This window comes from Mustela nivalis (genome assembly GCF_964662115.1).
Source record: "Mustela nivalis genome assembly, chromosome: 12".
NCBI lineage: Eukaryota > Metazoa > Chordata > Mammalia > Carnivora > Mustelidae > Mustela > Mustela nivalis.
Genome location: NC_139031.1, coordinates 32,727,754 through 32,750,079, shown reverse-complemented (window position 1 = coordinate 32,750,079; position 22,326 = coordinate 32,727,754). Strand labels below are relative to the sequence as shown.

Genomic DNA, 22,326 nt, shown 5'->3' with positions numbered 1-22,326 from the left:
ATTCATATGGGGGCGCCTGGGTGGCTCAGTGGTTAAGCCGCTGCCTTCGGCTCAGGTCATGATCTCAGGGTCCTGGGATCGAGTCCCGCATCGGGCTCTCTGCTCAGCAGGGAGCCTGCTTCCTCCTCTCTCTCTCTGCCTGCCTCTCTACCTACTTGTGATTTCTCTCTGTCAAATAAATAAATAAAATCTTTAAAAAAAAAATATTCATATGGTATAGCCTTAAAAAAGGAATGAATCTATACTTGAACATAAAATATTATTTTATATAGTCAACTTGGAGCTATCCTGTTTGATTATTTTTGAAGAAGGTATGTAGATGAAAATTCATAAACATGGTATTAAATATTAGAGTGTCTTAACATTTAACTGAAATCCTTATTAATTTCATTATCAAGGGATAGGGCTAGTCAATACCAATTAGCAGCTTTAAAATGTTTTACATATTAAAATACAGTATTCTATTTACCCTAGATTATCTGGGGACCATCTAGTATATTAAAAGATTTTGCAGTGTTTCTTAGTGATTGCACTGCTAAGATTATGCCTGTTAGCAAATTTGCAACAGTTTGATAAATATTTTCCATAAGTCAAAACTATAGCAGCATGGAAAAGCAGATGGTAGGAGACTATAATAAAGAATGTAACTATTATTTTTGTTAATAGGGAACTACTGGGTCACTCTTTTCAGCATGGACTGTCTAGAGAGCCGTTGTCAGTTATGAATTCTTGGGGCTGTTGAGTATCCTTTCCGATGATTAACCCACATTTTGTATTTTCCAGTGCACTCTATAGACAAAGGCAGAATGAAAAATATATTAAAGCATTTAATAAGTTTGTGCTTTCATTTAATATACTCAAAGAAAATATTGGTACATATTTTAAAGAATGTGCACAAAGATTTATGTATGTATTAGGGTACACACCAGTTTTCTTCTATTTCCTAGACAATAAGACACATAACTTTGCTATATAAAAGTGAAAAATAGCAATAATTACAAATTCTATGGTCTTACTAGACTAGCAATGTTTTCTTGATCTAAGCAATGTTAGATTAAAGTTATAGGAATGTTACTTCAGCTATTCATATGAATAAAACACTATTAAAGTCAAAGATTTTTAACTACATTGTTATTATTAAGATTAAATAGCTGAATTAATTTTAGCCTTGTATGCCATAAGCAACTGCAATGCTGTGAGGTAAGATCCTTGAATTTAGTTAGCTTTTAAACTTCAGTTGTCATGTATTAAAGAATAATATAATGTGTAACTTTCTGATCATATATAATTTTTTCTGCAAAATGATAGTCTACCTTTCTTTTACATATTTTCTCATTTGTTTGTTATATATAACCACCAGTTTTAAGTAACATTTATTTCTGTGGAAAAAACAAAGTTGAAAATATAGAATTTTTATAATAAGATGATAGTGAAGGAATAGGAGAGGTAGTGTTGCAAACACAAAAATCTTTAATTTTATTCTTGAAGCCTGTTGAATAAATGTAGGAAAAAGACATTTTACTGAGGGTTAAGAGAAATAATTTGGATATATAGAAATACATAAATAAATCTCTTCACAAGAAGAAGACAAAACATCCTCTTTTATGTATCGAGCAGCAGAATAGTATTTCATCATTAAATTAACTGATCCAGTGGGAGGTTGCTTTTTTAATCAAAAGAACTATTTTCTGATAATCTCCTATACACTCAAATTCTCTATGAATGTCAGAGAAAAAAAGTTAACACAAAAAATTTTAAAGAAAACTATTTTTATCAGTTTTTGAATAGGTTCCTTATTTACAAATTAATTATCATACAAATGATAAAATATTGGTACATGAAATGAATAATGATTGTGGGAAGGTCATATGACACATTAGATAAGCAACACTCTAAATGTGTTTAGTATTTGTTAAGTACATTTAATGACATCTCCGCATATGTAACTTACACTAACTCGAGTTGACATCTTACACTTATCAACATGCAGGGCACTGGAAGGCCAAATGATGTCATTCCATGTAGCTTATATAGGCTGTGCCATTATCAATACTGAAGTAAAATTCAATCCTTCAGGTGTTTTCAAGAAACCCAGATGGTTGATCTAGTGCTGATAACACAGCAAAATGATTAATTGATTCCAGTTTTCATCTACATCTTAGATATTATAAGAAGAGTAAATATCAGCCTAGAGATATTGTAAAAACCCTGAAACACTTCTAGTTATGACATTTATTTATTTAAACATCAAAATTCCATAGTATCAGAACAGCAAAAAAAAATTTCAAGATACCTTGAAGTATAAAAAAATTAACATGACTCAATCTACCAAAACAAAGAAAAAATACATTCTTCTTAGCATTGGGAAATCTAACTTCTCCCCTGACATAAAGGTAAATGAGCATGCCAAATCAAGAAACTCGTACCTATTTTTTTTAAAGTAAGAGCTATTAAATATTTTATTTATAGTCATGTGAGTGGAAAAAAATGAGTTAAAAAAAAGGAGGAAGGCTATTTCTCAATGTCCCCAGCTCATCTAGGTATTTATTATTTAGAGCTTTTGTACCCACATAAGGAAGGCTATAGTCACTGATACCATGTCTGTAAACTGAGGAAATTTTTTCTGTATATATAAATTTTCCAGTAATGGGAAAGGACACTAAAAAGAAGAAATATATGGAGAGGTACTCAAAGGAGGTAGTCGTTATTAAGATAATTTGGAACTGGAAAGTCTACTTACACAAAAGACATAGCCATAAAAAAGAGAGCCAACAGTTTATAATAAATAGAGATGTAAGATTCCATGGGACATTATCTTGAAAAGATAACTAAAAGTAAATAAAACTTGTATCTTATTTTAAACAAAGTTTACTGTAATTACAATTACTTGTAATTATAATTACAATTACAGTAATTAGAATTATGCAATAATCTTTTGAGTGAACAAATCTTAGTTAATTGCATATTAATAGTCCAGTGACAGCTGATGCTTTTTTGTGACAAAACCGTTTGATAAACAATATAACTCTTTTAATATTACAAGTCTCATTTCTACAAAAATATCGCAAGAATCTCTCTCGATTCTTAGATACTCACATCATTTGCTTTTGAATTTACATATTTTTGCCTTGATATACATACTGCATTATTTTAAACTGCTACTGGCATATGTTTACAATATTCAATAATCATAGAGAAACTGACCATGAATATATAACATGAGTATATAATAGGAAGTATATAAACAACAGGGATGTTTGAAGGGAGACTACTTTATAAGTAAACAAGTTCCTTTGTGAATAGTCGAGTGTTTGGTATATATACTTTACTTCCCTAGGCAACCTCAACACTCTTAGGGTTGGGAGAGTGATGTACAGATAAACAGGGCTCCCTCCTCCATCACTGTAGATGATATTCACTACCCACTTAGCTCTTAATGGATACATAACTACAGTGGTTTCCATTAAAGTAATTCCTGATAGAGGAATTCTTCACCTGGCATCTAACAAGACATTTGGGAGGTCCCTAAAACTTCTTGGTTGCGTGCAAATTTTGGACTGTATGTACAACTCTGTATGTTTCTGGGGGAATCTATAACTTTCACTAGATTCTCAATACCTTAAAAAGTTAAGAACTACTGACTAAAATTAATTTTTTAATCTGTTTCAGTTGACTGTGACACAGCACCACTCTCTGCTTTGTCTTTCAAAATCCATTACCCATTTTACAATCCCCTGATAGCTATTATCATCGTAAAGTAGCAGAAATAGTAGTAGTACTCTTCTCAGATCTTTTGTTCAGACACTACCACCTGTGTCAAGTTCTTACATTAGCTAAGATTATGAGGAATGACCTTCAGGAATGGAGTCGTAGTATTTAAACCGAATTGAAAAGAATGACAGAGTAAATGACATCACCAGTGTAGGTCTTCTCAAAGTACGAAGAAATGAGAATACTGGATAAAATGAAAACAGAAATTAGCCTCTATTTAGAATGTATTTTGCATGGATTTAAAAATATATTCCTTCTTTATGATTTGTATTGTTATATTAAACTATCAACCTAGATAATAAAGTAGAATTTTATCATGAAGTTAAAAGCATATAATGTTCTCTCAAAAATCCTAGAAGTGTATTTTATTGCTCTTTTTCACATGGCCTATTTCAGATGAATTTATCTATCTGGCTTTAATGACTATTCCTATAAATTTAGAGTTATTTTTTCCATGTCAAACAATAAAAATTATTTTAATTCTCTAAACTCTGAGCTAATGCTGTAAGCTAAGCCTGAGATAATTACTAGACCATAGGAATTTAATATTTTCCCACTTTCATTAGCATTATGTCTCAAATTTTGTGATGACATATTTCCCTATGAGTAATACCTAAAGCACCCTTTCAAAAATTTATCCCAAAGTTAATATTCAAGAAAGATTACCTCTGAATTACTTTAGTAATATACAGTAGCATTTTAATTTTTAGGCTTCTACCTCCTAGTAAAAAAAATTCAATTTGTACCATATCATTTCATCCTACTATTCAAGATCTTCTATAATCTGTTGCCAAAATTATTTTCCAGGACTTCCAAGCAGACATCTTCTAGGGTGGCCAGATCTTTCTAATGAATGTTCCATGAAGACACTTCCTCAATTTATTCTCATTTTTGTCATTTGGTTGATATTATTCCCTAATATGCCCTCCCTTTCACCAAACTTATGCTTTTAAAAAGAAGTTACATTCTACTTTCCCGTAGACTTGTGATTTTCCAACCTTCTTCATTCATTTCCATTTTCTCTGACCTTCTGTATTTATAGCTTTTGCTGTACCATGCAGAGCTTAATTCTATATGTCTTCTATCTTTTGTTTTTATTCCTCATGTAGTTTTGTTACTCCCTGGGGAGTATGACCATATCTTGTCCATCTTTCTACATTTTCACGGGATCCACTGAAGTCTGAGTATCTCTCCGTAAATAGTCATTGTTCAGATGATCACTCATGGAGATCTAGCACAGAGCAACCTGCTTGGTAAGTCAGTTCCTAATCCCAAGCTTGAGCTTTATTTTTTGAGAAAGAAAATTTTGAGTAGAGAATATAGATATAAATATTTTTAATAAATGCTAACAAAGCTAGCAAATGTCACAGGGTATTCTAAGTACTTATGGGAATGGAGCTTTATCGTCCACTCAGAGTTCAATATAACAAGAAAGAGTTTCTGTTTCACTAATTATTTTGTCAGTTGGCAAACAAATTTTCTATATTTTGTCATTTTGTGGAGCAAAACTGTATCAACTAATTAATTTACATCCATTTTTAGAGACAGCGATAACTTGTAGCTAGCTGAGAAGTACTGGTAAAGTTTTTTTGGGGGGGTATTCTAATTATTGAAACTGATTATCCAGTATCTCTTTTGGATGAAGTAAAGAATATTTGGAATACAATTTCTGATCCTGATTAGAAAAACCATGAAAGTGAAGGAAAATAAAAAAGACATGTACTACCTACGTGTGTGTCTGTGTGTCTGTGTGTAAGTGTATGTTTGTGGGAAGGAGTAAAATTTCAGCTCATATTCTTGAGGAAATTATTCAACATGTTCTTTTTTTGAACATCGCATGTTTCCATAAATATGCAGAAGACACTCTCAGAATTAGTGTATTTGAACTGACAAGAGGAATTAGGGCCTCATTTAAAATACCAAAAATTTATGAGAGCTTTACTTCTTAAAAGTAAAGCTCTCATAAATTTTTGGTATTTTATTGTGGAAAATTCAAATGTTTAATAAATATTCACTTTTCAATTAAAATATGACAGATTCTGTATCTTTTAACTATTTCCTCTGGCAAGTTTGAACTTTCAACAACATGTCCCCCCAGACAGTGGAGAAAGTCAATGAACCATCAGAGCTGTTGATCTTGATACCTGATGACTAACATAAGACTTGAATAGAAGAGTTGGAAGTGAATAAGTGAAAAATGGTTTGCATATTTCTGGTTCCAGTGATACATCACCACATCTTCACTCTGACAACGTTAGTAGGGAGTTATTTCTTATTCTGTACCTCTTTTCAGGAAAACACAATTTAGTCAAAGAAGAAAAAATCCTTAATTGTCCTCAATAATTATTCAACACCATGTTTCTTCTGCCGTCTCTAGTTTTTCGTGAACAGTCTATTCCTTTTGAGAAAACTAAGCCAAAGCAATATATGAAACAGAACATACTTGCATAGCACCAGCGTAGAATTGTTTCCCAGTTGATGAATTGAGCCTGTTTGCTTTTTTATAATTCATTCCCATCATCTGAGCTAAAACTACTTCTCCTACTGCTTTCTTTGGAAACTGCAGGGGAAATGGCAGATAGCAGAGGATCTGTTCCAAATGGAGATATTGTGTCATCTAGTAGCATGTCATTCAATCTTTGCTCCTCTTTCAAAGCGGCACTAAAGGATAAATCTGTGAAATGTGACAAAGGATCAGAGAAGGCCATAGCTTGATCACAGAGCTCAGGACTGGTCCCTTGAGACAAAGTCAGTTGTTGGCAATAGTCTACTGAGTTCTGCTCAAGATGGGTCTGTTGTTTGGAGACATTAGCACCTAAATCCACTGCACCAAGTGAAGCCAGGGCTGGCAGACCATGAGCACGAGCCTGTATTTCTAGTTCCTGCAATTTCAAACAAAAATAATTAAATTATGACTTTGCAAGTGGACGTAACTCTAGTAAATAAACCAGAAATAGAAAAAAATATTAACAAGCATTCAAAATGAAGACTAATACATATTATAATATTCTTTGCAAGTCATGGAACCAAGTGTGTTTCTAATGCCTGAAAAATAACCCTGAGAAAACTATATAGATTAAAAAAAAATTCTTTTCTCATTGCTGTTCAAGGGAATGCATAACATAGAATGGTTCCATAGTGTCTCAGATTACAGTATAACCATTTGGAGATAGTGGAAAATATTTCATTTGCTCGTCCTGATTAATTTCTCACTATAGGACCATTTCATGGAACAGAGTAGTGCTTTACCTGGCAATAAGCACGCTCACATAAAAAAATCTTGAGAGTTATGAAAACCCATATTTTGATATTTTGTGTCACATGAACAGATGAGGACTGACTTAATATATACTGGCATAATATGCCTTGTGGCAATGAAATCCATAGCAATGTTACTAAAGAAATAAAAGGGAGAGAGAACAATTTAGAGTCCAATATGATATAAAGAAAAAATGTTTTAATTATTATTAGTTTTTGGCTGGGATAACATCATGTGCTTATCAAATTGGTTCTATTTTAGGCATTTTGCAGTTAGTTGTTATTCATTCTACTTTTAAAGCCACCTTGATCATGGACATCTAATCAAAGTCTAACTGAAACAACCCAATTCATGAGCTTCTAAAAGGCAATAAAATTATCCTTTAGAAGGAAAATAATCGTTAATAAGAAAAATAAATGAGACAATGAATAAAACCGATGGTGGATAAGTCATATATAAGTGACGTGGTTCATGGCAACATTTTTGTAAAAACCTGAATCCGGAGTAGAAGCCGCCTGTTAGCCTGCTCTAATTTCTTCTGTCTGTGTTCTAATTCTCGAGCTCTCTGTTGTTCTTTTTGTAGCCACTTGATGTACTCCACTGATGCTTTTAGAATGGTTCCTTTGTTCCAGCGCATATCACTATAGAACGGAGAGATAACCTTTTCACAATTGTGCATGTCAGCAGAATTCATAAGAACTTACAAAATCTTTTACATTAATATGAAATAATGATTTACATGACTATTATTCACTCTTAGATATTATTGCTTCTGAATAGAAATTTTAATAGAATAGTTAAGAAGCCCTTATATAGTAAAATTAATCCCAGAATGAAAATAAGTGTCAAAAGAAAGTAATAAAGTGACTTTTTGTGGGAGAGCTAAATGCAATATCATGATTCTACCATTACAGTTTTTATATTTTTAGTGAAAATTGCTTTTATTATTAACTCTGAGATTAAAATCTATGTGTGGTATTTCTGCATTAATGAACTAGGAAATGTACATTACAGAGGACTTAAGCCTAAATTTTTTAAGATCATTTCGAATGTACCAGTCTTTTAACCTACTTTCTAATAAGGTTGCTTTTATGCTTCTAAGAAAAAAAAAATAAGGTCCCTTCTGAATGGTGATCCTGAGTGATTGTGAAACAAATCAGAGTTCAGCAACGTCACTTTAAGCAATAGAGCAAAACTTTCTAGAATCATTAGGTAAATTTTTCTTCACAAAGACATCAATACTTGATTTAAAAGTTGGATGCCTATTTTTAAATACATTTAAGACAAGTAAATAAATTAAACATTACCAGATAATCTTTTTAGAGCACAGGAAAAATATTTTATTAAAGCTTATTTTTAAGTCAGGAGAAATTATAAATCTGGAATTATGAAACAAGCTATCGGTTGCAACATCTGAAAAAATACGTCAATGAATTTAATCCCATATGAGAATTAATAATACATGTGGAGAATGATGTCACACTAATTGCTAAATTTAATCAGAGTTGTAGAAAACCTTGATGAATTTTCAGTTCAGAGTCATGAGATTATTTTTTTAGTACAGCATAAGTAAGCACGTAGGAAACTTTTAATGAAGACTTATTTATTTATTTGAGAGAGAGAGAGAGCATGAGTGGGGTGGGGAGAGGCAGAGGGAGAGGGTGAGAGAAAGTCCTTAAGCAGACTCCCCACTAAGTATGGAGCCCACTGTGGGGGTGGAGCCTAGGATGCCGAGATCATGACCTGAGTGAAAATCAAAAACGACTGAGTCATCCAGGCATCCCAGCATGTAGGAAAATTCTTTTAGAATTATACTTTATGTACTTTTGTTTTATATGATCTATGTGAGATAGAATGAAATTAATATGTATGTATTAAGTGATCAGAAGTGGGAAAATATAGTTTATGAAAAATCTGACTTGCATATTCCTCACTGGAAGTTAAGGTTAGGTGATACTTCCATTAGGGGAAATAAATGAAAGGAAGATAAACTTTTCTACTGGCAGGTGAAAATGCCTACTAGAAAATGCTAAAGCATTTTCTACCAAAAGACACCAACCCATTACTAGAGTCTGTCAAGAGTGTGAAATGCTTTGTCAGGTCCTCTAGGGCCATCATAGTTGCTACTCTCATTCCACTCACGGTGACTTCTCAGGTGATGGGAAGGCTATGGAGAAAGAGGCTACTTTTGTCATTAAGCTAAGAAGGTACTTATAACTCAAAAAGGTGAACTCCTGAATTAAAACCCTAAGCTGCAGCAGGAGACTTTTGGCCCTGATTTTGTTTCATTTCTTCTCATGGGGAAAAAACAAAACAAAACAAAACAAAACAAAAACGAAAACTAGAAAGACAGAAGAAATAATATGGAAAGGATAACCACCAGTCGACTTTGAAGTTTAAGGTACTGTTTATTAAAATAAACCTTCAAAATGGTGGTAGAGACCACACAATGGGTGTTCTGACCATTTCTATCTGACATCATTTGCACTAAATTTGTTAAGTTCATTCTATTTTAAAATCATTTTAATATGTGAGGTTTCTTCTTAACCAATTTCTTGAGTCAAAATCAAGAGTCGGGGGCACCTGGGTGGCTCAGTGGGTTAAGCTGCTGCCTTGGCTCAGGTCATGATCTCAGGGTCCTGGGATCGAGTCCCGCATCAGGCTCTCTGCTCAGCAGGGAGCCTGCTTCCTCCTCTCTCTCTCTGCCTGCCTCTCTGCCTACTTGTAATCTCTCTCTGTCAAATAAATAAATAAAATCTTTAAAAAAAAAATCAAGAGTCGGATGCTCAGCTGACTGAGCCACCCATGTGCCCCCCCCCATGGATCCAAGTTTTAAAGAGGCTGTGTTCTGAATTCACCCATGGGACTCACACTCATAGGCCCTCAAGAGAAGCCCTAGGGTAACAGGTGAGGCCTCAGCAAGCCAAGGGATAAAATGTATTGAAACACAATTGGTATTGGATGTCTGGAATGCCACAGCCAACAATAAAGCATCTCTTCTACCTGCTATGTGCCCAGAGCCACATATAGATATCTTCAATGTTGAATTAATTAATGTTTTTAATTAGACCTAAAACAAATATCATTTCCATATATATAATACAATTAAAATAAATAGTGATACTTCTTCCTGAGGTCCATAAAGAGGAGGAAAACATTTAAAAATGTTTACAATAAGATTTTACCAGTGAGAGTCTCTTTTGGATATGATTCTGTGATAAATTGATTTTCTATATTGTAGATCAGGGGCAGACAAATGAGGACCTGTGGTCTATTTTTGTCAATAAAGTTTCAGAGGACACATCCATGTTCATTCATGTACATATGGTCTACGTCTGCTTTCATGCTACAGCAACACAGTTAGAAAGTTGCCACAGGCTATGTGGCCCACAGACCTCAAAATATTTACTATCTGGTTCCTTACAGGAAAAGGTGGCCATTCTCTGTTCCAGACAGTGAGTTGGAAGGAGAAAGGAACCTTTTTATAACCAAAGTTTCTATAAAGTATAGAATAATCATCGCTTACAGAAGCGTTATCATTTGTACAGTATTCTCATACATAGTATTTGGCTTTATGTTTATAAAAACCCAACCATACGATTGGTGCTTTATAGGCAGAGTGACATCTGAAGATGGTCAGTTAGGCTTCAGAGTCCAGTCTTGAATTTTCATGTGGCTTTCTGCATATAACCATGCTCTGGCACTGTGGGTTAGCTTCCACCAGTTACAAGAGAACCTCTCTCAGCTGACCTTTACCCAATCACTTTCAAGGTTAATAATACTCCATTCCCTTTGTGACGTTCACTGACTGTTGACAGAACAAAATAGGTAATAGAGAGCACTGGGCTACCCTCTGATACATCCAGGTATTTCTGTTGTCAGTGTGGTGCCTCTGACTGAGAGGCTAAATTAATGCCCACTGTAATTACTATGATGATAATATAATTAAATTATAGGTACATTAGCTAATAAAATATGAATGCCAAAAAAGAAAGCACTTATAAAAATAGTTACTGTTTTTAGGAAGATTATATTAAAAGCTTTGGAAAAACTCAATTAAAATGTTTGTAAATTTGGGTTGCTAAAAAATGTGCTGTCACAAATAAGGTTTACAACAAACATTTTAAAAGTCTCTCTATATTTAAGTTGTATAAGTTTTTGTTTTATTTTAAAGAAATTAAACTATACATTTTAGTGCAGTTTATGTAGGAAAGAAAAGTTGAAACATATTTTCAAACAAAAAAAGCCTTGGCTTTACCTCAAATGCTTGGTGAATAAATGTGCATGTATATATATTAAGTGCTAAAGAAGAAAAGTCCCATCAGGACAATGGCTATTCTCTTCTGCTAACGGGAGGAGTTGCATGCTTAGAGACTTTAAGTAATTTGAAGAGTTATCAAATGACAACTACACTATGACCAAGTTCTTCAGACTCTCCAAAAGGGGCTCTATGTGCCATTCCACCTAATATGCCCATGAGGAGAAATACTACCTTCCCTTCTATTACAAATTATTGAATTGTCCATGTGATTTGGCACATTTGGATTCAGGGAAAAAGTATCTCCAAATCTCACTAATATATCACTTTATCAAACATCACTGTTTTGTTTTTATTTAATTCTTTTTAATTTTTTTAAAGATTTTATTTATTTATTGACAGAGAGAGAGAGAGATCACAAGTAGGCAGAGAGACAGGCAGAGAGAGGGGGAAGCAGGCTCACTGCTGAGCAGAGAGCCCAATGTGGGACTCGATTCCAGGACCCTGAGATCATAACCTGAGCTGAAGGCAGAGGCTTAACCCACTGAGCCTCCCAGGTGCCCCCATCACTGTTTTTGAATAATGGATGATCACTGGTATTTGGAGAGGCCAGTTCTCAGTTTGAGTGAAACGTTTTTGAAGTCGTTATTAATGCAACAGATCTTATTTTTATGTTTTGGAGAGACATTCGACATTCTAACTTGATACTTTGATTAATCAATTCTTTCCAGAAATTTACAACTTCAAACATCTTGTTTAACTGACTTTGTGTATGACACTAAAAAGTGGCTGAAAATTTAATTACAATAACTAATTATTGGTTGGCATCAATCAGCATGTTTTTACAAACCTATTTTTTACCTACATGTCTCCAGAATTTTGGGACCTCTGAAAACCCAACAATTCAATGTTCATGTATACATAAATCTCACATTGGAAGAATTACTATAACTGTAAACTGAGTATACAAGAAGTGTCATAGACAACATTTGATACTACCACTAAATTTACCAATATTGGTGCCATATTGAAAGACCTGCTATGAACTGAGAAGAAATAATGTCCTTATTTCCTACATCTCAGAAGAGCAAATATTAGGAACAACATTGATGCTTAATAACTATCATTCCCGAATAGATACTTAATAAGACCAGGAGTAGCCTTACCTTTACCATAAGCTACTTGGTTTCTTAGCAATTGGTTCTCTTCCCCTCTTTTCCCTCCCACCCATGTTGGAGGGTATTCAAACTATTACATTATTATAGAAATGATTGTTGAACTCACGGATCATTAGACTTTGGAATAAGAGTGCCAAGCTCCTTGATTCGGTAATTAATATTATACCTTCTTCTTCTTTCAACTATTAAAAGAGAAATGTTATTGATTATTCTCATTGAAGCATAATTCACTTTTGGACAGCTGTAAACTTTCTTAATAATCTTTAAAAAAGAGTGAATGAAAAAATTTCCTTATAATCAAAAGAGTATTCAAAATAAAAATTCAAATATATTTTAATCTAAAAGTAAAAAATGATGGTATTAGAAATGTGATTCTATTATTGACAATGCTTTAAAAACATTTTCTCTCAAAACAACTTTTTTTACTTTCTGAAATGCTATAATATTCACTCATACTGAAATGCATATGTATTTATATATACTTATCTTTTTGGATCACCATTTCACACATACTCATTTTGCCCATCAGGATCACCATTTCACACATACTCATTTTGCCCATCAGGATCTGCACCAGGCTTTATTCTTCTTATACAATCCCCAGAGACCCAACACAACTTTTGGCAGATCTCAGACATGTGTGCCCAACTAGACTGTGACCTTCTTGAGGGCAGGGGTCATTTATTCCTCATTTTTCTATTCTCAGAGGGTCTGGCATATAGGAGATATTAAATAAATGTTGATTAGACTGTAAATAAAATTTTCTAATTTAAAATTTTTCAATAATATATAGAGTAATGGCTTTCAACCTTTGGCATACATCAGTTGGGGCCCAAGGATTTGCACTTCCGACAAATTCCCAGGTCATGTTGATGCTGTTAGGAACCACATTTTGAGAACTACTGATATAAATTCTTATTCAGAGACCGTTTTCTTTGTTTGCATTTCCACGACTTAACTGCTTTTGGAAATTTTATGATCTAATTAATATTCAGTAAATATCAGATATACAAATAAGTAGAGTTTCCTATATTGACCGCTATAAGAAAGCAGTCTTATGGAGTAGAGTGTAGTCTTACAATATGCTCTATATTCCTAGAATCAAGAACCACAACATATCCTTCTACACAGTATTTTTTCAATAGGTAACATTTTAAAAATCTTTCCAGGAAAATGGAGGAAGAAAAAGGTAATAAAGAAGAAAACCATATATCAAAAATATTTGAAAATACTTAATGCATGCTAAAAATTAAGATCTGCTACCACAAACAAGGAAAGTCATGAAAGAATAATAATTGACTCTACAAAGCAATTTACCATGAATGGATTTGACCTTCAGTAATAATATATTGGGATTACTCTAAAATTAGAATATAATTGATTCTTGAGGGAGTTAATTCAAAAAACAATGACACCACATTAAAAAACTGAAAAGATAAACAAAGGTAAAGCTGATAGAAATACATACATATTTCACAGTAAAAATTATTAACAATTCTATGTTCACACATACTACTGTATTATAAAACAAACTTTTAAATATAAGATGAAGAATAGCTATCAAGGATGTTCACAGTTTTACCTCAAAATAAGGCTTAGTCCTATAATATTTCTTCAAAATCTATTATTTAAATGTACCTTATGTAAGATATCAGAAGTTCCTACTCTACTCTTCTTAGATTGTGCCTGATAAATTTTTAATGGGTAATTATAATGAGAACTTTGGTTCCTCAATGTTTTCATATCCAGTAGTAGTTATTTGTGAAGGAGTCAAGTTTTAAGAAATTACCAAGGTTAGTGCATGCCGTGTGTGGTTTCACTCTCCACAGCATTGATATACCCATTCTTTCCTGTTCTGAGATCAGGGTGAGAGAGGAAACTATCCTGGACCCATACTTAAGAGGAGCCACTTTTGCCTTCTTTCACCACACCCTTCCTTCCCAGCGAGCCAGTTAGTTCATGGAGTCAAGCTACACTGAGTAACTCACACTGGGGCTATCCTCCCAAATTCCCTGGGCCCACTTCCAGAGCCTGTGTAGGCTCCTTCCTGGGTCCATTCTCCTGAGGTCCTCCTGAGTGAGGACCATGACACCGATGTGCTCACCTCTAGGCTCAAGATTCAGACGAGGGCATTTATTTACACAGGTGGTTGTGGAGTTCAAATGTATAAGACAAATGTGCGTACTCATGTCTGAGGCCACTGGTAGTACAGAAAGAAACAAGGAGTTGGGAGAGCAGTGATATGGGCTGCTGGCTTAAGGCTAGCTTTGCTTTACCCTGACGTCCCCCACTCAGAGCTCCGATGATCTGAGAATTCTTAATTCACATCTGGCCTTCCAGTATTTAGAAAGAATAGAGAATACTTAAGGTAGCACTCTCTAGCTTGAGTTACAACTTTTAAATATTTAAACTTCTGGTAAGTGGGTCTCCATTTGTCCTCTTGCCATGATCCCCCAAAATTTTAGGGGTGGTCCTAGATTCATCATATTTAAAATAGGATATTAAAGTGTTTTTTAACATTGAGATCTCCAAAAAGCAGTATCTTCCAGTAAGGAAATCCAGATTAGCAAACACTTGACGATGGACATACTAGGCACCTATCATACTTTATGCTAAATGACCTGCTATTTAAACTGGAGACGTAGAGAAGAGAAGAAAAGAGCAAGGAGAGTCATGAGTTAACAGGTTTTAAAAGACGAGAAAAGCCCATAGTTCCTTGCTGTATTAATCCCTTCTATCAATAACTGGCTCCTCCCTACTTGTATTCTACTCATCTCACAGTCTGGACTAAAGGTGATCTGCTCCACTGCTAAGGACTATCAGACTGAGAACATTTGCCTTTCCATGATGACCTCACAGATGGTTAGAACCACTTGTCAGCTCTTCCCTTGCAACCTCGCCATCAGCAAACCCCGATCAGCCTGTGATGTAGCAGGTACAATATGAACAGACAGATATAGGGTCCACAGATCCCTGAAGGATCAATTTCCACTAACCACATGTAAGAAAAATCCTGGTTTGTTTTAGAACTTTGAAGTTTTTATTTATGTTTATTCTATTTTATTCTTTTCTCATTTTTTGATTGGCCTTCCAAAACAGGAAGGCTTCACACTCAGACAAGCTCACTTGAGGCAGTTAAGCACTTGAGACGTGACCAAACACTATCAAGCTCAATACTGCTGTTAACCTACTTCCTCACTGGTATTTCTCATCTCATGTGACCAGTGATCAGAGTCAAACTGACCCCTAGGAAGGCATCACAGACATTTAATTAATTAATTGATTGATTGATTGATTGATTGATTTGCAGAGGTGGAATTCAGCAGTACAATGTCAGCAATGTCTTTCAGATAACATCATTAAAAAGGGAGGGGCAGATTGACACAGAAAGATGAGAACATGGAGTTGTTTCTTGCTTTATAAGTGGCGTACATTTTCTAAAGCCACTTTTATCTCTAAACCTTTGAGTCAAAGAGTCACAACAGAGTTCAAATGTAAGGAGACAATTTGAGATGTTTCACTTCCTAAAAATATGTAGCTCTTCTGAGAGTTCATATGATTTAAATTTCCCAAAATAGCACAACTAGTGAACATATACTATTCATTATGGTTATTTTGGTTATATGACCTCATAATAATACTTACAAAGTGACAATAAAAGACCACATATTTTAACTTCCCTGGATTTCCTCTTGCATTAATTTTTTTTTTTTTTTTTAGAAAAAAAGGAAAATATACTTACTGAGGTTGTGGTTGTCCTTTTTTTGTCTCTCTTTTGCCAAAGCTCGTGTATCTGTTTCTGATCAAAAGGAAGATAATTGAAATTGTGCTTAGTTCTACTTTAAAACCGCTCTAGTCAACCTAATTCCAGAAATATTAGGTGAAAATACAATATTACTTGCTCCAAATGGCATAATAATATTTTTATGCCAATATTTAGAAATTTGGAGCAGAGCACTCTATAAGAGGCATTGGCAAACCTTTTAGGGTTTGAATAGTAAAACCTGGATTTGTATTCTGGCCTTCCTTTTAATAGCCATGTGATCTATTACCTAAGTTCTCTGTGTCTCAGCTCCTCATCTGTAAAATTGGCATAATATAATACCTATCTGATGATCACTGTGATGATGAAAAGAGATACAGTGCATAAACTGCTCCATCATTATTATTATTTTAAGAATTTTAAGATTATTCAAAATTATTTCAGCTTAATTTTTACAACCAACATTTTTCATAATTAACTATGATTTCTACATCCCTGGAGTTGGAAACAGCAACACTTCTTAGGTATTCTTATCAAACGCTTCCAGGAAATGACACTTTATGTGCTACATGGTTGCAAGCATTTGTGATAGTCTCCAACATTGCCTACCATGATTCTCAACGATATTCACATCCTTGGGTGTTCCTTTGCACATTAGACAGGGCTGACCTGGGACACCAACAGAATATGTGAAAATGACTAGTGTGATCACTAGTGTGACCAAGACTAGGTCATAAAAGACACGTTCAGGTACCACTTTAGTGTCTCTTGGAACACCAGTCATGTCATGAGGACATTTGATCAGACTCATAGAAAGGTTCATGTGGTAAAGAAACAAAGTCTCTTGCCAACAAACAGCACTAACTTTCAAGACCTGCAACAGAACTGTTTTGGGAGCACATCCTCTAGCCTGCCTTGTCTCAAATGTCTGTACCTCTGGACAACATCTTGACTGTAGTCTTATGGAAGACTGAGTGAAAACCAATTTTCTAAGCCATCTCTGGATTTCTGACCCATAGAGATGATATGAGAGAATAAATATTTATTATTTCAAGTTGTTAAGTTTTGGGATAATTTGTTATATAACAAAGGAAGTAGTTGACTTAAAAGGGATAAAACTAAAAAGCAACATTACCTGTAATTTCTCTTTTCATTGGCAGACTACTTGGACAGGAAGCACTTGTAAGGCCCATATTAACTGGTGAAATTCCCTGCTCACCACTATACACGTCCAAAATACTTCCAGACAACTTTAGAAATAAAAGGAAGAAAAGATGAATTAAACCTCCTGTAGACACTGATATATTTAGATGCATATTTTAAATTTGCCATTTTATTAGTAATTGTTATATACAGCATTTTAATTGTAAACAAGAGTGAGTATGCATTGACTTTTCAAAATCATTATGGGATGCTTGTGGATATGTTGAGAAAAAGCTATTTATATTTAAGCAAAAATAGAAATTAGTTCACTCATGAAAGAAAATTCCGATTAATATTTACAAAGTTATGGAAGTTTGATCTGCACATTACCTGGTTATAAATGAGTAATATTTTAAAAAATCGCTTGGACAAAATCAAAATACATATTAGCAAAGCTGGAAAGTTCACTGCATATCATAAATTAGGTATAATGGCTGAACATTTTGGAAGCCTTCTTAATGCCATCAGTGCTACCAGCAACTCACAGTCAAGAGGTGTTTTACACTGTTAATTAAGTGAGAAACTTTCTTTCCTTCCTGGAAGGCATACTTTTTCTCATCGCACACTTAATGTTCTAGATTATTATAAATATCCCAGCTGGTAACCAAAAGTAGTCTAAAACTACTTTTGCCTCTAGTGGATATAGGGTACATCTAATTATAGAAACACTGCAATTTCTAATGTGCTTCTTGAGAACAATTTTTCAGAAAACTAAGATGTTTTATAACACAATTCAAAATTGTACAAATTTATTATTTAAAATGTGCTTATTGATTTGACTTCGCAAGAAAATTTAATTTAAATAATATTCATAATTCAAGTTAATATTCATTAATCCAAAGCAACCCACATTTAAAATGTAGGATTTGAACATTTAAAATATTTTCATTTTAAGTACCTATATTTCATTTCTGGGCAGTAAAATAAGAACCAAATAAGTAGTAACTTTTTTCTTTTCTTAAGGACCTAGAAATAATACAAATAATCAAACAAAATTATAACTATATTATTATAGAGATTCTTAATTCCTTATTTAGACTTTTTTTGTAAAAGTCCAATTCAAACTGAGGGAAATTTTTGATACTTATAAAGTCAGACTGAAAATAAATGTGAAGAAAGAACATTTTAAGACCCAAGTTAATTCTGACATAATAATCCATTAAACTACAGTAACAAATATTATGAATTTTGGAGGAAAAGGAACTTGAAAAATACAGTGGAAATCAGGCTAATATATGTGAATATGTAGATCAATAAGAATATCATAGATGAATATGTTATTCTGATACATATTTTTATATGTCGGTTCTTTTCATTATTTACTCTATTAAGATTCATCCTTATTTTATATAAACTCACTGTTTTAAAATGTATTTTTACTTCATAAATCTTGGAAGGGAACACTTAAGTTGAATATTTATTCATATTCAAGTTCCTCATCTGAAAAAGAGTTGATCAAATTGGATAGATGATGAGTGCTTATATAGGAACAATACAATTAGGAAGAAATCCTAAAAGCAGATATTTCCCTAATGTGTGAGTCATGTAGTCATACTGTAAAAGTAAAAAATTTCAAGACCTTTTTTGAAAATCTTGTTGGTTATAAGCTGAGGCATCACCAACCTGGATTGTACATTTCCTCTGTGCCTTTGAGAAATATAATGGATGTGCTGTAAAAAAAGATAGGGAGTGAGGGGGAAGGAAGAAGGAAGGAACCAGAGAAAGGGCACTTTTCTCTGAAGAGCTTGAATTCAGATGGATTTCAATGCAGCAGTGGCAAATTGCAAAAATGTTTAAGAAGAAAGGGAGCTATAATATATATACTGTAACAATAAAGTGATAAGTTCCCAACTATAACATTACTCTGGGTCCATGTTACTTGGTCAGACCATACCTAATATAGAAATGGTGCTGGAATTCTGATAATGAATCTAATCCTGCTTAACTATAGGTATATTACATTTTCTTCTGACCTTGATTATTGTTTAATTTATGCCCTAAAGCATAATGATTAATATCATATTTAATTTTATGCTGTAGGTACCACTCTATTTCATGTAAATGGCTAATCACTTTTTGAATATCATTAGACAACTGGTTTCAATTTCAAAATATGTATTATACCTCCTGTTATCTACAGTGCCTTTCCTCCTTTAAAATATGTGAGTACAATGTTAGTGAAAATTTAAAGATTACATACACCCTTGAAAAGACTTACAAAGCAAAATTGTATTTACTTTTCTCAAAGGTACATGTTACTTAGGTAATGTATTAACTTTATTTTGTAGATTAGTAGGAAACTGGATAGATATTTTATGAAGAAATACATATTATTCTGGTTTTAAAAACATTGCTTTTTCAATAAAGCAAACCCTTGACATGACATGACATGATATTGAACATATCAATATTAACAACAAAATCACAAATTTTAAATATATATAATAAAGAATTTATCATAATATTATTTCAGAAGTTAGAACATACTCCTCAAGACAATACTTCCTTCTGGTAAAAAGCATAAACCCCTGATCTCAGAAGTTGCCTTCAGGTGAGGAGTGATTGCCAGTGGTTCTTGTTGTTTAGGGTTCTCCACCCTAGATTTTAGTCACACCTCCATTAGTGAGACTATAAAGACTGAAGTAGATTAGGCCCCGACCTTCCCACATATGTACCTTCACATATGTAATTTCACAGTAGCTGATATTCCCTGAAGAAAATAAACAAACTAGTCAACATATCAAAACATTTGAGGAAAATGATTTTTTCAAAGTAAAACAACATGCAATGTGAGAAATAACACCAGAAGCAAAAATTAAAAAAAAAAAAAGAAAGATCACATGAAACCAATTTTCTTAAATTAGTCTAATGTTTGTTCTAAAAAAATAAAAAGTTTGTAATAATTAATTATATTAGAACAAATTAACATATGAATGGCCAAAGTGAATAAGCAGAAAGAAGAGGTTTAAAAATATAGTACTTGAAAAATAGTATTATAAAGAATATAAAATGGAAAATAGCATCATGAACACAGTGAGAAAGGAATAATGGAATTAGTAAACTATAAAACCAAATTGAAGTAATCTTTCAGGAGGATGAAGAAAAGGACCCAGAAATAGAACATATAGAAGAAAGTCTAGTCAGTATGGAAGACAGACTTATTAGAACTACAATACAAATATTAAAAGTTGCAGAGAGAAAGAGAAATAAAATTAGAAGAAAAAATTTTTAAGAAATAATGGAGATACATTTCTGAGAATTAACTAAAGTCTATTGCTTTATTATATCTTATTTTATTATGATTTTATTTTTATTAAAAAATACATAGGAAAAAGTTACCCCAGACATATTCCAGTGAAATTTTAAGACTATAGAATGGCAAAGAGGAGAATCTAAAAGCCTAAAGAGAAAAAGGTAAGATTATGTCCAAAGGAACAAGAATCTGGTTAACGTAAGAGTTTTTCAATAGCAACATTGAATGAAAGAGGAAAGTGAGTATTTTTTATTTTTTTAATTCTTTTTAAAGATTTTATTTATTTATTTGACAGAAATCACAAGTAGACGGAGAGGCAGGCAGAGAGAGAGAGAGGGAAGCAGGCTCCCCGCTGAGCAGAGAGCCCGATGCGGGACTCGATTCCAGGACCCTGAGATCATGACCTGAGCTGAAGGCAGCGGCTTAACCCACTGAGCCACCCAGGCGCCCCGAAAGTGAGTATTTTTTAAATGTTGAAAGAAAAGAACTTAAAACACAAGTTTATATCCAGCTTAAGAGTCATTCACAAATGAGGCCATGATAGAAATATTCCTAGAGTCATAAAATACTTAAGGATGTTTACCCAGAAAAACTAACATTGAGAACAGTTTTAGATAAAGTACCTAAATAGAAGAAGATATTTAAAGAATATGCTTCAAAAATACAAAATAAAAATGATCACATACCTTAGTAAGTGGTTGTAGTCTAAAAAAGATGAGGAGAACCAAGGTAAAAAAAATGAAATATATAATGATATAACTTGATATTAAAGTTTAGATAATATCAATATGATTGAAGTAAAGCAAAAGGAAACCCAAGGGTGTAAAAGTAGTTAAAGCTAAGGAGAAATAAATGGGCACACTTAAATAATAAAGTAAGATGAGAGAAACAGGTGAAAACATATCAGTGTAAATGAGTCAAACCTCTCAGCAAAAAGGCTGACAGTTTGGATAAGACAGTACAAGAGACACACCTACATAGTGAAGATTTTCACACAAAGATTGAAAATTAAAGGATGGAAAAAGATATAGCCAGTAAATGATAACCATAGAAAACTGACATACCTATATAAATATCAGAGAAAATAGATTTAAAAATTAGAAAATGTACTAGGGATAGACAGAGTCTCTACATAATAACAAAGAGTGAAATTCTCAAAAAAGAATTATAATTATAGGCATGCATTCATATAATAAAATAACCTCAAAATATGCAAAACTAAATGTTTTGAACTGTAAGGCAAAATTATTAAATCAACCAGTGTAGTGGGAAATTTTGACATTTCTCCTCATTTTTGGAAAGTCAAGCAAACAACAATAATCAGTAATGTTATAGAACATTTGAATAAAAAAACTAAAAGCTTGGCCCAATAGACACTGCAAACTTCCATATCCAAAAATTACAGAACATATAATTTTCTTGAGTATATATGGGACATATATAAATATTGATTATGAACTCTGTCAAAAAACACCTTCAATGTATTTCATAGAGACTTGATTTCTAAAATCCTTGGAAATTTTTAAATAATTCAAAAGTAAAGACAAAATCATGCTGGAATTTTGAAATAAGTAAAAGATACTAAAAATACACATAAAGAAACTTCTGGGATATAGCAAAACAATGCTATAGAAGGAAATT

The 22,326-nt window shown here is 33.1% G+C and overlaps 1 protein-coding gene across 6 annotated transcripts in view; it reads right to left on the bottom strand.

The window, feature by feature from the left end:
- Positions 1-807: 807 nt before the first annotated feature.
- The window catches only part of TFEC (transcription factor EC), a 176,715-nt gene continuing 155,196 nt past the window's right edge, over positions 808-22,326 (bottom strand). For all 6 annotated transcript variants that reach the window (XM_082692465.1, XM_082692464.1, XM_082692461.1 and 3 more), the window contains 5 exons: positions 17,365-17,479; positions 16,209-16,265; positions 12,573-12,648; positions 7,524-7,671; positions 808-6,653 (listed from right to left, as the gene is read on the bottom strand). In XM_082692465.1, the coding sequence (XP_082548591.1) occupies positions 6,273-6,653; positions 7,524-7,671; positions 12,573-12,648; positions 16,209-16,265; positions 17,365-17,479 (777 nt within the window). In that variant the 3' untranslated portion in view covers positions 808-6,272. The remainder of the gene's footprint in view (positions 6,654-7,523; positions 7,672-12,572; positions 12,649-16,208; positions 16,266-17,364; positions 17,480-22,326) is intronic.